The sequence below is a fragment of the Meleagris gallopavo genome, chromosome 2, assembly GCF_905368555.1.
Source record: "Meleagris gallopavo chromosome 2, MGAL_WU_HG_1.1, whole genome shotgun sequence".
NCBI lineage: Eukaryota > Metazoa > Chordata > Aves > Galliformes > Phasianidae > Meleagris > Meleagris gallopavo.
The window spans coordinates 46,951,399-46,968,021 of NC_139405.1; the positions used below are offsets into that span (position 1 = coordinate 46,951,399).

The 16,623-nt window shown below is 40.9% G+C and overlaps 1 protein-coding gene across 4 annotated transcripts in view; it reads left to right on the forward strand.

Annotated features, from left to right (window-relative positions):
• SASH1 (SAM and SH3 domain containing 1) overlaps positions 1-16,623 on the forward strand; it is a 516,773-nt gene that overhangs the window by 446,737 nt on the left and 53,413 nt on the right. For all 4 annotated transcript variants that reach the window (XM_085216996.1, XM_085216997.1, XM_085216998.1 and 1 more), the window contains exons 3-4: positions 5,260-5,310; positions 5,430-5,479. In XM_085216996.1, coding sequence (XP_085073122.1) covers positions 5,260-5,310; positions 5,430-5,479 — 101 coding nt within the window. The remainder of the gene's footprint in view (positions 1-5,259; positions 5,311-5,429; positions 5,480-16,623) is intronic.

Below are 16,623 nucleotides of genomic sequence, written 5' to 3' on the forward strand. Positions count from 1 at the left end.
AAGCCTCCCCTCTCACTGAAACAGTTCTGCTGAAAGTATGGTCTGGAGGCAGCAGTCTGAGGCTCAGAATGGGACTTTAACTGATCTGAACCCCAGGAAACTCTCTGAGCTGAGTAATTCCCTCCAATACTTGCTGAGGAGGTAGGTACGGGGATAGATGGTTTTATTACTCTGTTCTGCTCTGTGACCCGCAGCTAGCAACTTGCAAGCAATTTCCGTGAAGCACCTGTGTACCTGCGCAGTCTCAGCACAAGAAGACAGTTTTCACCTCCTGCAGAACTTATGCAGGGGCTGAGATGTGATATGTGGTGGAGGACTCCAGGCAGAACGGCTGCTTTCCAAGCAAAACAAACACTTTGAGGCCTCTGTGCTCCGGCTGTCTTTCACATATGGCATTGTTTAATTGTTTCAGGAGCTAGACTGGAGCATGCAGTGCACCTTCAGAGCAAACAGGGAAGGTGTTTGGAGGAAGAGGCTGTCAGAATTTCCTTGCAGAAGTTTTCCCCTGTAGGTGCCATATTTACAGCTGCTACAATGAATTCATACAACTGTTTATAAATTTATGAGTGTTTTAGTCATCTCCTTTCCCATTGGTTATGCCCCTGAATTTTCACAGCACTTGCATGGTTTTCAATTTTCACAGTTGCTGTCTGCGCAGTGAGATTAATCCCACCTTGGGATCGGCACAGGAGTGTTTAAATTTATAATTCAGATGCCTGCAGCTCCTGTAGTAGAAACTGTGAAGAGTTTCATGAATTTCTAATTACAAGGGATTAATTCAATAAATGTAGTTTCCTGAACTAAGTTGTAGCGCCGAGCATAAATGAAGTTTAATGTTTAGGTAATTAAAATATGTGAATGTCTTCTTGTAGAATGCAGGAGCCTTACTTCACTTACTCGGGTTTCTTTCTGGCCACTCTTCTCTGCTGTACTCATGCATTTCAGTAGCAGAACGGTAGCACACTGGGGTAGGCAAAGATTTTCCTTATCTCTTGTGCTGCACTCAGAGCAACTGAGCTGGAGTTACCACTGGAGGAAGAGGGCTTCATGAATTCACAATCTTTTGTTCCAGTTGGGAAATGTGTTTCCAGCTTCTTGCCTTCATGCTTTGTGCTTTGATACATTCTTCCCGTATGCACTTTTCAGGATTGGTTTATAAAAGGCAGTAAAAACTGTTTTTATTATCTCTACAAGGAGAGTAACATACAAAACAAAAATGATGTTATTTAGAAATTAACATTATTTGAAATGAAAATGTATCCAAATGATTTAATAAGGCACATAGTGACAAAGTGAATGGGAGAGCTGTATGTGAAGGAGGTTTATTCCTTGGGCCCTGAGGTGAGCAGCTTAAGGCCTGAAGCATAAGCCTCAAATCTTGAGGCTTGTTAAGCTTGCAGGTCATGTTCTCTTTCAACACGAGGGATTTGAGGAAAGAAATAAAATCACACTTCTTATGCACCTGACCAGCTCTGCCACTTCCTTCTCTTCAGTGCCCACTCTGGGCAGTGTCCCCAGTGCAGCTATGAGGGTGTTACCAGGGCAGTGTGAAACCTGTTCTGTTTCCCTTCCCCTAACAGCTGGGTCTCAGCTTTAATCACATTTCAATCAGGGAGTCTGCAGGTACTTCCTGAGGTCAGGTAGAGTTCTTGCACCAATACTGCACAGTGTGCAGGCAGCAAGAAAATGTAGTATGCTACAGACCAGCTTTATTGATGCACAGAAGGCAGTTACCTGAGGCTAGGACAGAGAAGGCCCATCGCCTGCTGTGTCTCAACCAGAGGGCTGGGGTTACTACATTGTCTGTGTCTCTGCCCCCAAATTCTCCTGTGTTTCGTTTTTAAGATTCTCTTCAGAATGGTGAAAGGTGTACTTTCATGACACTAATCTTTGAAAATATTTTTTTGAGAAGATGTGGCATGCTTGACAGCATGCCAACAGTACAGGGTTTTTTTCAGTCTTCCAGACTTAGCCCATGGTAGAAAAAAGGCTCTGATCCTGCTGGATTCAAGTCAACACAACCTGTGAATTTTAATGTGAGGTTTAACTGATTGTAACCTAAATAAATAGCATTACTCTAGGATGATAAAATTTCTGTCAGTGATACTACTCTATGCCAAATGTTCAGTTAAGAGTGGTACTTTCTTAAGTATTTTCCTTTAATTTCTTGTCTAAATAGCAAAAATGTCATTCTCTTTGAAAAGCAAACAGGTATAATAATCACAGCAATACAAGACTACTGAATGTTTTGCGTTCCAGCGTTGCAAAGTTTTAGAGGAGGAAGAGGAGAATTGTCCTTGTTTGTGTCCTCCACAGTCATCTTGATCCTATAAAACTGCTTCTGTTAAAACAGGGCGGGTTTGACAGTGAGAAAAAAGAAAGCAAATACAGTCAGCTTTTCTTAGGATTTTGTTACGCGGGATGCAGCTGGCTATTCATCTGCATAGTTTTCATTTTAGACTGGAAGTGGTAATTTTCCATTTAATTGCAATCTCAGGCTATGAGTTCACAAGTAACTGCTCAAGCAAAAGACTTATATAAAGCCTTAGGAACCTAGATAGCGTCTTGCAAATGATAATTTACAAAAGCTACTATGTATTTTAAAAAGCACTTGCAGCAGGCAGCTTTATAAAGCAAAAGATAAATCAGAAAGTGGAACATCTACTGCTGAGAAGTTAGAGTCTAAAGGCATGCTGGACACACAGCTGGTTCTCCTGAGTGGCTACGTGAAGCTTTAAGATGTGCTAGCTTGTAAAATGCTCAGTTTCTCAGCTGTGTGCCAATCTGTGGACAAATGAGGTGCTCATGAGACATGTTTGGAAATGGGGCTTCTGTTCCCTCCCTCCTTGAGGCCAGGGTGAGAGACTGGGCGAGGAGGTTTGTAGTGGTGTGCCTGCAGTCTTTCCTGGATGAAATACTTCCTTGGATTCCATTTTGACAGAGCTAATGGAGAAAGAGGGGAATGTCTGGTGCCAAATGGCTAATTTCACTTCCTTGATCTGTGAGCATCTGTGGAATTTCCCTGGTCACTGTCCAGCTTCTGCTTGACTGCAGGAGGAGCCCTCAAGTCTGTCAGTGAGTGGATGTGATCTCCTTTTCGTGCTGTTTTCCACTCAAGGACTTCAGTTCCCTTTCTGTGCTACAAGATCAGCAAAAGCAGATAATCAGACCATAGGCAAAATCACCAAGTTGGGCAATGACCTTGTGTCAGCCTTGAACACTTTATAACAAGCATGTGGCAATGGGCTGCTCTGTGTTCTTCTGCCTGCTGTGACGGGCAGCTGCGTGGTGGCAGGGTGGGCTCTTTGTGCTTTTGCAAACTCTGGCCTTAGGAACTTTCTGGGAGCACTAATCCAATGACACTTCATGGCAGTCAAAAGTAATTTCCTGTCTGTGTTAAAAGGCTGCATTTCCAGAAAGTTGTGTCTAGCTTTCCTTTTTGTTTTAAATCGTAAGAACATTTTATCACCCTTTCTGTAACCAAAGGGCATAGGAAGTACAATTTCACAGAGATAAGAGATTTACATGTAGGCTGAGGAATGCATGAACAGAAAGACCTCCAGGATTGAGAAATAAATCCATATCTTTTTTCTTTGAGTATGTGTACTACTGTTGCTTACTCAGCTATGATGACCCTTTAGTTACATATCACCTTTGCAGTAACTTCATGAGCTGCTGGGGAGAAATGGTCATAAGCAGGCCTCTCCCGTTGTTTCACATGCAGATCAAGTTGTGAATTGCAGCTCTCGATACTGACAAATAACTTCTAATTCTTTCATTTTAATTGGAATTTTCCCACTGATTTCAGATAGATCATGGTTAATGATATGGGCCTTTTAATTTTAAATTATATACCAGGAGTGGGGCTTGTCTCATCTAACTTGAGGTATCTGAAACCTGTCAGGCGAGTTGTTCTCCAGGAGCTGCTGCCTCTCCATTGATTATGGTGGGAATTTATGACTGGGCCCTGGAGTAGATGGTTCTATCCCAGATATTTGGAGGAAGGGAGTTTGAATTCCATCCTCTTGGTGCATTTCTATGAGAAAAATAGGCCTTGCTGGAACGTACCAGAATTCTCTCAGTAGCTGTAGCCCATTAGAAGAGAATGCTCTTTCAGTACTGATTTTTTTTTCCTGTATATTATTCGTTAAAGTAAATTTGTAGAAATTCTGCTTGGATTTAACTATTAAGCTGTGTGATGCCATAACATAATTTTTTGCATCTTTTACATTTTTTAATCCACAGCAGTAGCAGAAATACAGATACCTGCATGAGAAAGATTCTTGTTGCTAATATCCCTTCCCCGAAGGGTGTTCCGTCATGCATAACCCAAAACCTCAACTGCCTACTTTCTGAAATTTATTTTTTATTTTACTCATTTGAGAAACTAAAGCTTGTGCATGTTTTTCTAGGCACGTCGTTAGTATGATAACTGGGACCCAAAAGTCATAGGCATTGTTCTTGGCTCCTATGAACTATCCCTGAGCAACGCCCTTAACACTGTGCTATGGAAAACAGTTATCTGTATTTAGCAGTGAACTGAGTTGGCACTTTCCATGCAACTTCTAATAGAAAATGCCGAGCAAAAAGTACTGTTTTTAGTCTTAATTATTTTTTATGAATGATACTTTAAGTTTCAAAACAACAATATTTTTGTTATAGCAAAGCATTTGTGAACTATGTTTGTGGTAAAACTTGTGTTGCAACTACCAGCAGTAAGAAGGCTGTGGAGCAGTGCATGATGAGTGGAATCAGTCTGCTTTAGCCATGTATGTTTAGGCTCATGCAGTCTGTTAACAGAGATGGATCCTTAGCTTTTGTTCTGTCCCCCATATTTGCCTGGGACTTTAACCGATCTGGAACCCTGAACAGGACATAGAGACTTGAAGTGGCTTAACAGTAAATGACAAATAAGCATATAAGGGAAAGAATACTGAAATACTGAAGAGAGTTGTAGGTCTTTCTGTGAGTTTGTCTTAAGCATTGATCATTTAGTGAAAAGAACTCATTCTTCTTTATATTTAGTTTTGAATCTCCTCTGTGTGACAATCCTATGTTGCTCTGTAAAATCCAGTGGTATAATTTTCCTATATTGGAGTATTTCAGAATGTATCTAGAGAGCAATTCCTCATGGAGAGGCTGGTGTTTCCCATTCAACAGGTTTTGAGGTAGTCCAAGACTTTGTTACCCGTTTCTTCTCTTCACCCCTTCCAAACTCTTCTTTGTAATTTCATTAACCCGACATCTGTTCCGTTTTAGGAGAAACCTGATGCCAGTCCCACATCTCTACAACTGCGATCCCAGATTGAGGTAAGCACTTTGATTTCGGTCATATATTTTTGTTTGTTTGTTCTTTAATTTAATTTTCTACATAAATTGGGCAAAGGCTGCTCTTGTGTCTGCTCTCACTACTGTGTCTTCTCTTGCAGGAGTCACTTGGTATCAGCAGCACAGCATCAACACCTGACACTGAAAGAAAGTAAGTGAAGGCACAGGAGGTCAGAAAGGAGGGAGGGAGAATTTGGTGTTTTCTTCTTCCTTGGATTAAATTCATTTTAAATTGCATTGGTACTTCAGGGTTTAAGATGCAGCCTCTATTAATGAAACCCAGTTTGGAATCTATTCCTTCTCTCTTTTTCTCTTGGCATTTTGTTATGTTGTTGTTTGTTTGTTTGTTTTTCATTCAGAGGAAGGCTATCTTTTCTCCCTTATGTGTGCACTCAGGATATGATACACCATTAAGACTCGTAGTCATTTTTAAGGAACGTTACTGATTATATGTTCTCTGCAAATTAAAGCTGCTTAAAAGTAACTTTATGGGGCTAGACCTGAACACAGTCAAGGAAAGATCGGCGAGGGAAATGGAGAGCTACAAGTTTAAACCACTTTCCTTTTCCTGTGCACTCCTGGGTTTGTAGCTGTGCTTTTGAAGAAGGTGCCAAGGGAGTAAAGTATTTTAAAATGAAGTTAAAAGGAACTTTAATTTTAGCAGTCCTTAATAAAAAGCTCTCTGTGTGGACTGAGGGGGTTTCTGTTTACTGTCACCTCCTGCTGCAATGTGTGTGCTTGTTTTCAGTGCCTCCTTCCTTTGATCCCAAGATCCTGGATCCCTACTGCTAAGGGTAACATGCAGCAGTGCAGGAAGACAACTGATACTGTATTTCCCATTGCCTTCATGTTGTAGGGTTGTGCCAGCTGGATTAGTTCAGAGGCACTGCATAGAGTACAGGTCTGAATGTAAGGTGCTTTAGTAAGTTTATAGCCCCGCATTTGAGTAACTTCTAGGGGAGCCAGGGTTCAACTGGACCATAGCAGATTTAAGATTTAAAAAATTGCTGCCCTTGCTATTTGCCAGTTCAGCAGAGCCAGCCTCAGACCCAGATGGAGCTGCAGTAGATGTGGGCTATGGGACTTGACTCATGAGTGCTTGCCACATGGAAGTCAGGTGTCTAGCGCGCTGTTTACAGGCTTCTTGCACAAGTGTCTCAAAGCTGATTCATGCTAAAGATCTTGTAAAGTTATTCATTATCTTTTAGAGATGCCTTGTCTCTCTTCGTCACTCACAGAGTGATGATTTGCTTGAGGTAGATACTCCTTTTCAAAACAGCTTAAGAGGGATAAAGGTGAATTTTGCATTTGTGCCATCATTGCCTCCATTTTATTTGTTGTTAATAGAGAAAGTCTAGAAGGCTTAAGGTTTAAAAGTGGTGCTTCAGATATTGAAACATGGATAAGTTCCTTTCAAGGATGCTTCTGTGTCTAGCACTGTAATGAAACTAAAAGTGCCAAGTGGATGGGAACATCATAAGCACTGTACTCTGGGAAGTAAGCTTTAAAGGTTATAATCATAATACTTTTCTCAAAGCACTTTCCCAATGAGCAAATATCGTTCTCCTACCTCAGGTAAATGATAAGATCTCACAGGAGGGCAGCATCCAACTGGGAATAAAGTCCTCTTACAGGTTCTAGCCAACTTCCTGAACTGTGTCTCTTTGTAGATATTATATCACAAATAACTGAGTGAGGAGAGAGTATCTATAGAAACATCTTTTGAGTAATTGTGTTCTGAGAGTGTTCATTTATTTCATTGAAGACACGTTAACTATGTTATCTTATACCAGATGGAAGAGAGCTATGATTTTTGTAGACCATTCAAGATTGTAAGTGTCCTTTTTGAGGATTTCTTCTGTAAACTGAGGGGCATACATAGTTAATTCAATTGAATATATGAAATTGGCACAAGGAGATTGTGTCAGAAATTTTCACAGTAGGAAACAAGCCATCGGTATGTGGACAGAGTTTAAAATAATGAGTATCTACTTGATGCCATAGAAAATAATCAAAACAGAAATAGTACAGGCTTATGCTTATTCATGACAACCAGCCCTATCAATGCTAGTTTCATTTCTCTACCTCAGAGTCAATTCATCCCTCTTAATTAGAAGGAGAGTTTATAAGATTGATCTGCAGAAAAACGAATATTTCAAGTCCATCAGATAATACTAAGATTCTGAGTTGGAAGCTTTTTGGGGGGAGGACGTGTCAGCTCTAGAGGCTTTTTCAAGTTTATTGTTTAATTTGTGGCTTTTGACTAAATTTTTCTGTGTGGGCAAGCTGCAAGAAACAGGAAAACATGTCCCTTTTGGGGACAGTACTTCTGTGGTCACCTCTGCTGTGTGATAGATCTGGGGTGAACTTTTTACAAAGCTTCTTCTGTTGTTGGAAGAGTCTAATTTTCCAAACATGAAACTCAGTGCAGATGTACATTGATTTCTAAAATTCTGAAACAGCTTAGGAGGTGTGGAAAGATTTTTCCTTTTTTTTTTAGGTGCTGGAAAATTTATTGTTATGAATACTATTATGAAGCCCAAGTAAAAGCTTGGCCAACAGAAACTTATATATCCTCCTATTAAAAATACAAACTTTTTCATAGAATGAGCTCAGGGGAGTTGTTTGTGTGGTATCTTGAGCAGGTTGCTTCAGAAAGTGAAGAAAAAGAAAAAAAACCCGAGTTGTAATGGGGATGAGCAAGTGGCCCAGTAAATTGCAGGACTTACTGGTAACTCCCTCACCCAAAGTTTCTGTTTGCACACCCTGCAGCTTAACTCTTCTAGAATATAATGTTTTAAAATAACACACCTGGATGGTTGTTTAATTTTACAGAGTTGAGACATTCCAGACAGAAAGAGGCTTTGAGGGAGTCTGGAATAAGCTATGTTTGCTTTAACCTTTGGTTTGGTTTCCTTTTTTGTGATATCTGATTGGGGAAAAAAAAGTCTGACCGTCTCTACTATACACCACAGTGAAAACAGATTAGCCTTGATGCCCTGTGGTAGGAAAAAATCCTGTTTATGTGGACAAGTAGCGTATGCTCAGTCTTACCTTGAATCTTAGGAACTCTGCCGCCCAGGTTGTTATTATTAATATCTGTTCAAAGCCAGTGTGAAAATAGTTTGGTTCCCTTAGTCTATCAAGTTGCCAAACAAGTATCTGTCTAGTGGGTAATTTGCTGTAACATAGAAGAACAGCCATTGTGCCTGGAGGGAGGCAAAAAAGGAGTTAAATAGCCTGGAGTCAGAGCTGCTTGTCATTTCAAGAGGTTGTTCCTCCAGAAGTTACTTGGGGTGATGCCACCTTCCTCTGTCACTGGCAGCACTTTGCTTTTAATTAGATAAAGCTAAAAAAAAAAAAAAAAAAGTGCACATGTGAACCTCCTCTATGCGTTATGAATGCCCTAGCAAAGATGCTTTTCATTTGATTGATTCTGACAAGGAGAGAAAAAGCTTCACTGTAGCAAAGGCCTATGAGATTTGTGTGAAGATGTGTGGAGAATAACACCAAAGGTACTGATGTAGCCTGGAAAGCTATCATTAAAAACAGAATAGAAAATTGTGTTAGTTCAAGCTTCAGCCTGCAATTGCTGAACATTTTTTGGCCATACTGGAGTTACTTCTGTACATTGAAATGGGCAGGGCTTCCTAGTCCTATAATACTCAGCAAAGCGTGAAAGGATGTGTTTGTAGCTTTTTTCTTGTAATAATTACTTTCATTTCTTTCTGCCCTTTCCAAAATTCTCTTTTTAAACTTCAGGGATACTTTCAGTTGCGCTAGTGTAACTTAGCAGATTCTCAGTCAGCCTCCAACAAAGTGGCAGCAGTACCTCTAACCATGACATTTTTCATTTTAAACAAATCTCCCCAGAATTGCAAGCATTTCTGTGTAGACACACTGACTTCTGATTTGCTAGAAGAATAATAGCTGTAACAAATAGGCAGTAAATGTGCTCTTAGTAGTTACTATCCTTTCTTTGTCCCCAGAGCATGTTGATTTGGGGATATATTGTATATACAATCCCTATTATTTCAAAGTGATGGCAACACCCCAAGGATGTTTACTCAGGCAGGAGACTGAGCAGGGTTTTCTCATAATTGTAAACAAAGCATTTAAAACAATGTAATCCAACTTTTAGCCTGTTCCCATTTTTAAGCATTTGAGCCTACATGACAGACTGATGAGCTCTGCATGTTTGCCAGGAAATCCAGGTTAAACTCAGTCCCCTGAACTTAAGCTTCTGCATCCTGACTCTCATCCTGTTTTCAGAAGAACTGGGGATGTTGCAGAGGGGAAGTTGTGTATTTTCTCTCTTGGGAAATAGATCTGTTTGCTCGCAGTGGTTACTCCAGTGGCCCTTAGAACAAGTTTCAATTGTGGTGTATCAGAGAACTGCCAAAAAAGAGGGAAGTAAGTGAGAAACCCAAGAGTACTGCATACAGATAGGATGAGGCACAGTCACTCCTGTGTACTGATTTATTTATTTTGTTTTAATTTGCGGCTGCTAGAGAAAAACAGAAAACAGTGCATAGGGGGTAACACCTGTGGCTGTACCTGTGGCATTTCACAGGCATTCCTACCACCTTTGGATGCCATTGGGTGTTAGGAATTGCCACCTTCTGCATGAATCGCTTGTTCTTTTCTTGAATTATAGCAGTTAAGCATGCTACTGACCAAGTAAATGGTCATACTTTGTGTTAAGTGCCCTGATTCACTCAGCTCACTACAGTTTATGTGTTCTGTACCCAACGATCTTCAAGACCAAAATTCCAGACTATGCTGGAGCAGGGAAATTATCACAAATTTCAAGAATCGCCACATGAAAGATGCTGGGGAGCAGTTCATGCATATGGCACAGGCTGCATGGTTGGCATTGCTCAGGGGCTTTGCATTCCAGCACTGGGGAGCTGCTGCACCTCTGGCAACTGTTCTCAGCTCCCAGTTTCAGCTGCTCACCAGTGTATCTTTATCATGTAATCATCAGTGTGAGTATCCGTGTGTGCAGGACAAGCATCTTAAACCAAGTTCCTTGCACACTGAGTTCATGCATCTTAGCCAGCTCCCTGATTGCTTGTTGTGGATGTCAGAGGAGGAGTTGCAAGCTGCTCAGTAGTTGGGGCTTTCTCTGAGATTGTTAGCAGGCAGCCAGTGAAGCCACAACAGAAGTGGTTGCCTGCATTCTCTCAGCTCTGTAGGAGAAACTGTGGACTGGATCTGCTCTTAAGGATTTTCTGCAATGGATTTGCCATAGTAAAATCAGTCACTATCATGCTGTGTACACTTGAACTTCACATCAGCCTCAGGCTGGGAGAGAGCCTGCAGTCTAGTGTCACCGTGTTTTTGGTGGTGGTTTCCAATGAAAACAGTTGTCAATAAAAATGGCTTTCATTTTGCAACAGAAGAGTTCATGCAAGCCTAAATTGTGCCCTCTTCAATGCCCTAATCTGCTGGCCTTTGCCAGTAGCTTTTAATGCTAGATTTCCTAATCCTCTTCCCCTGTAGCCTCTAAACTACAGGTCACGCTGTGAATGTAAGAGGTTATTAAATCATCACTCCAGCCGCCACTGATGGAGTGGCTTAAATGCTGTCATATTTGATTCTGGCAACTTGTCAGGGTGCCAAGTTAACTTCAGCAGAAATTTGTGAGCTCCTCTGCTAAGAAACAGGAGTGCTGCTCTGCCAGAGGATGTGAGACAGGGGGTGGGCATTAACTAAGCAGAACAAAGCAGAAAACAAACAAAACCACCAAGTGAGGATGCCAGTGGCCACACTTAAATGCTAACAGAATGAATTGTTCATTTTTCGTTGGTTAAATATTGTATATTGGAAGAAAAAAGGAGGAAAAAGTAAAGTCTCTCCATACTCAAGAGATTTGCATTTAAGTTGTGTTCCTTTAAGCCCTGTGCTTGCAGGAATCAAAAAGAAGCAGTGAATGTGTATGGCCCTGTTTTCACTTGTTTGAGGCCTGATTTAGTCAAAGCCAGATTATTCATGACGCCTTTAAACAGCCTCCTCTGGAGAAGTAGGGCAGGAAACTCCCACAATAATCCTCACAATGGGAGCCAGAGGCCAGCCAAGCACCGCCTGGGACACATGAAGGGGAAAACCAGTGTGCCTCCGAGCCTCTGTGGGGTTTCAATCTCGGTAGTTTGGTGCTAGAAAGAAAGAGAGAGAAAGTCAACCTTGCACAGATAGCCAGTGGGGCAAGCAGAGAGCAATGTGTACAGGCTGGGGAGGTGCACTGTATTTGCTACCTTGCACCTGCTCTTCACTATGGAGGAGCTTTCAGCTGGCAGTGGCCTGCCCCAACTCCATGGGTTTTAAATAAATTGGAATAAAGACATCCATACAATATGCAGCCCTGCTCTGGCCTGCATGATGAGAGTCCGTGGCCAGCCCAAAGGCACCGCCATGGCTGGAGTGGGAAATGTGCACACTGTTTCCACTGAGAAAGTTTTGACCTGCTTTAAGAGCCATTGCTATGGAAACCTGATGAGAAGATAATTGAATCACACATCTTTGCTTTCTGTCTCTTTCTCACACTGGTGCCAGCAAGGTCAGTACCTTATAGGCCTGCTTTCTCTTCAGGTTCATGCAAATTTGATAAAAATACCAAAGGCCCATTTTCTTCTCTCTACCAGCTCTGGTTAGATAAATTATCTTGTATTCAGTCAGGAGCAGTTACAAGCCTGTCCGGTTTTCATAGTAATGATGTGACTGGGCCATTTCCAGTGCACATAGATAACCAAATGGCATTGTGGTAGAGCCAGTGCGGGCTTTTGCATCAGTCTGTTCACTGCTATGAAGATGAATATTAATAGATTAAAAATCTCAACTGAAGCATTTTCTTCAACGGTCTATAAATTGTCATTGGGAATAAAGAAGGGGGCTGCTATCAGTTTATTGAAGTTGGTAACAGTAGTGGTTTCATTGTCAGATGGTGCTGTGCACCTGTGGATTTTATGTGCCAAAAATGAGATGTGGCCACGTGTTAAAGCACATCTGCATCGAACATACTTAGTGGTGAAACAAAAACCCATCCACAGTTCTGTCATTCTCAGTCCCAGTGTTTATTCTGCTTGGAGAATGATGAGCTTTCAGAACTCCTCGGGTGCATTTGTAAAGGCAGCACGTGGTGTCATTGGTTTCTTTTTCCCGTTCTGTGGTGTACCAGCATATCACATCTCGAGGCGTGTGTGACTGCTTCTTGTGTAATCAGCCACTCTGCATGCGAGGTAAGCTGTAGGGTTTCTCTGGCTGGGTCAGAATCAGCCCAGAGTTCTCGGAGAAAGGTGTAGCCTGGTAGCTGAACACAGCCTAATTAAAAGCTTCCTCTATAGTCAGATACAGTCACAGTGAGCTTGCGACAGAGTTGCATAGTTCTTCCTTGTGTTCTTCCAGTGTTTGGAGCACACCTCCAAGATTTCAGAGGGAGAGATTGCTTTAGTATAGCAAGGTCATCTCAGCTGCAACACGTTAATGGAAAGATGAAATCAAAGACCATTTTGTGTGCCTGGCAGCTTTGCCGTTGTTCGTACAAAAGCAGTGATCCCTCAGACTGGAAAAAAGGAACTAGAGGTGCCCTCCAGAGGCAGTCCTCATGTCCAGCTCATCCTGATCAGAGACATCTGGTCTGGTTTGCATCTTTCAGGAACCTCTTAAAAGCAGTTAGTTTTTACAGCTTCCCTCCCATTCTCTACCTACTGTTGGAAATTTGTCCCAATAGTTAGGAAATGCTAACTCTTCATTTCTTTCCAGCTTATGTCTGCTTGTTCCTGTGCCTGTTTTATTAATAAGCGATAAATTAATCTTGCAGCTTTTGATTTTACTGAACAGGCAAAATTTTTCTAGCCTTCTCTGGTAAGACAAAGTGTTCAGCTCCCTGACTATTCTAAGAGCTTTTCTCTTTAACTCTTCTGATTTGTATTTGTTTTTCTGAACATGAGTAACTACAGTCATACAGGCTATTCCTATGCACGTTCATTAGTCATATTGCCATTGGAATTTCCCATCCTTCTGCCTTTTAGGATTAAAGTATAGGGTTTTATTCTTGTCATCTTCTTCAGCTGGTATTTCCAGGTACTCTGTCATTTGCAGTTGGCAAACCTCCAGCATTTGAAATACTGGCTTTTCTGAGTCTTTTTCACATATTTACATGTTTTGGCATTGAATTCCAATTCATTTCTGCTAAGCCAGTCTTTCTAATCATCTGGTTTCTGAGCCCAGGTTATCCACTGCTGCTTATGCTGCCAGATTTTGAGAGTGTTCTGTGGTAATTTACTCAACTCCATGGAAATCCATCATCTCTGTGAGACAGTAGTGCAGTAGTATCTTATTCCCCAAAGCAGTTCAATTTTTAGATACTCGATTGTGCTGCTTTTTTTTGTTTGTTTCAGCAGTGTGGCTACAAGAGGCCCTAAATAAAGGCCTAAAAGATAGTTTTGAATTTGTGAGATTAATGGATTATATTTTTGACCCATTCTGAAGCTCATTTCCAGAGATTCTGGACAGATACAAAAGTATTCCTACCCTCTGGTCGTAAATCTTTTGTCTTCCTTTCTGTCTGAATGTTGCCCATACATTCTCCTGCTATATGCTGTGACAGAGTACATTTCATGTGAAAGCTTGCTAATGAAGTTGTATATCAGACCACAACAAAAATGAAGGCCTCCACGGTGGAGTAATGGCATTTGGCTCCCTTTCAGTCATGCAGTGCTGAAACTTCTGCCAAGTGTCACTGCATCATTAACTTTCAGCACAAGTTATCAGTCTATGAATGGAAGAATACAAATCACTTTCGGCGCACGTTCACAGAGGAGCTGCGGATTTAACAGAGTAAGGGAGTTTAATTGACAAATCAAACATAAAGCAACTCAGAAGCACTATGGAATTTTTCACGAGGCATCTAGGAAGTAAAGCACTCGATTGATTTCACTGAGATTCTTAAGCGTCAGAGTTGTCTGATAGAAGTAAAAAGCAAATGCTTTGTCAGGCCCCATGTAGTAGATTTTGTTGGCGTTTCCATCCCGTAAGACTAGCTGTTAGCATTTTCAAGGTCAGCTCAGACATGGAATATTTCCTCCTTAAGGAATGCATGAAATGATAACTTGTGTCCTCTCTTGAAATGCAGTATACAACCTAAATCAACTGTAAAAGAGAAGGTAGACTGCTTGCTATGGATCCTGCTCATCACCTCACTCTCTCTAGCTCAGGAGCATCACGAGTTTGCTCCTATTGCTGTCCCCCTTCTTTTGAAGCCTGCATGGAACAAGTTCGTGGCATTGGGCTGATTTCCAGGGACCAGTTGTTTGCATCACAAACATTGCTACTACACCTGCTGCTTATTAGCACTCTTGTTGGCAACTGTGGAAGAGAAGAAAAGAAATAAAATGGATTTAGAGACTGAAGAGCGGAAGATACTGCCTCTGTGGTTTGAGACTGATATCACTAGGGAGGCTAAGTTCTGACAGCAAAGAAAATTCATTTTCCGGGGATGGTGATTTGGTGCAATTTGTGGATACCAAATTCATTTATGATAAATAATGTAGCTGTTTACTTGAAGGGTGAAATCTGTGCTCATGTACAAAATGTGCGCTGAATTAATTCTGTCATTTCCAATAGTTGACTTTCTTTTTACTTTGTCGTACCCTTATAAAAAGTCTACATACTTTTAATCCGGTTTTCCTTTATTTAGAAATTTATCAATAGCAACTTTGCCTTTGCCTTTAAATTTCATAACGTAATTTTGGCCCTGTGGGAAGTCTGTAAATTTTGACAATTAATATTTTCCTAGAAAGTATGGGATGGTATACACCTGTATCGTTAACTTTCCCCTTCAGGAGTAGCAAGACACTAAATGTCCCCTTCTACTTGATACACTCCAAATCTGAAGTTTGGCTGTTTCAACTGATTTGCATTTTGTGCTGGATTAAACTTGTAATTAGTCCAAGGCTGAAAGAGGTTAAATTTCAGAGCTTTGCTGTGCCAAACCCTCTTTGCCCAGATGAATTTCTAAGTCAAACTTAAACTTCATACTGTCTCATTTCACCTCTAATGATGTCTTTTCAAATTGATGAGTGTGTTTATCATGCTTACAAAATGTTGGCCAGTAATTGCCTACATCTTTTAAACTCTCAACTGGTTTAAACTGAAATTTTCCTTCAAGAGATTTATTCAGTTTATCAAAAACTCTTCATTGCCCTCTTCTGGGAGTCTGGGAGAAAGCAAGGAGAATGCTGTCAAACAATAGACAGCAACTGGCGTGTGACATGTATGCATTACATGGCCTCACTTACTGAGTGATTTGGCTTGAGGTGTTCTTGGTATGCTGGGATGTATGTGTTTTTATTTTACATGGACAAAATACAGGCATGGCACAATAGGGCATTGGCTTGTCTCATGGGGCCAGAGCTCTTGGCAAAAACAGTGCCGTAATGCTTTGCAATTGGAGCCTCAAGCAAAGTCATTGAAGCTGGCAAGAGTCATTTCACTGGCTTGGCTCAGCTTGGATAGTGATCCCCATAGGAAGGCTTCAAAGAATTTCACGAGATTTAGTAATTTCTATTAGCTCCATTTACATAGACAAAACAAAACAAAAACAAAAAAAAACAAACACAAAAGCCTGAAGAGGGAGTGATGTCTCATCAGAGAACCCACAGTGAACCATTGGTATTGAGTTGGAATGCAATATGGAAAACTGGGTCAATGAGCATGAAGAGTGAGAACAAAAGACCGATATACTATTTTACCAGGTTTTTTGTAAAGCCTATATTCTGTTAAAACAAGTTTCTCTAACTAGCTTTTGAGTAGGGGAATGTAAATTGGTGGAAAAGCACACTTGATAGGACGAATTTTTCGTAACCCAGTTAAGTTGCTACTGTTGTCCTCCTCACATTAAATTGAAAGACAAGCCAAAAACTGTTATAAACCTAAACAAACAGAGCATCCCAGTGCCACAGTTTTAAGGAAATCAATGAAATGTAAGGCATGGAAGTATACAAAAATAATTTTCTTGAGGGATTCCTAGATGCTTTTGGCTTAACTGTAGTTTTCTATCAATATTGTGTTTCTCTGTTCTGATCATGAAAGGTTTGTTTCTGAGCTTTCAAAGGGGAACTCGGTTACTGTGGTCAGAGCAGTGAGTTTAGTTTTTGTCGCCAACTTGCTGCATTTGGAAGAAAGGGGAAGAGAAAATAGCCCATGATGTATTGTTTGGAAACTATAATTTACTGTAATCAGACAGCTCCCATGAAATGTGAGAGGTCTGCATCAATAAGTCCATTTCTCTTTTGT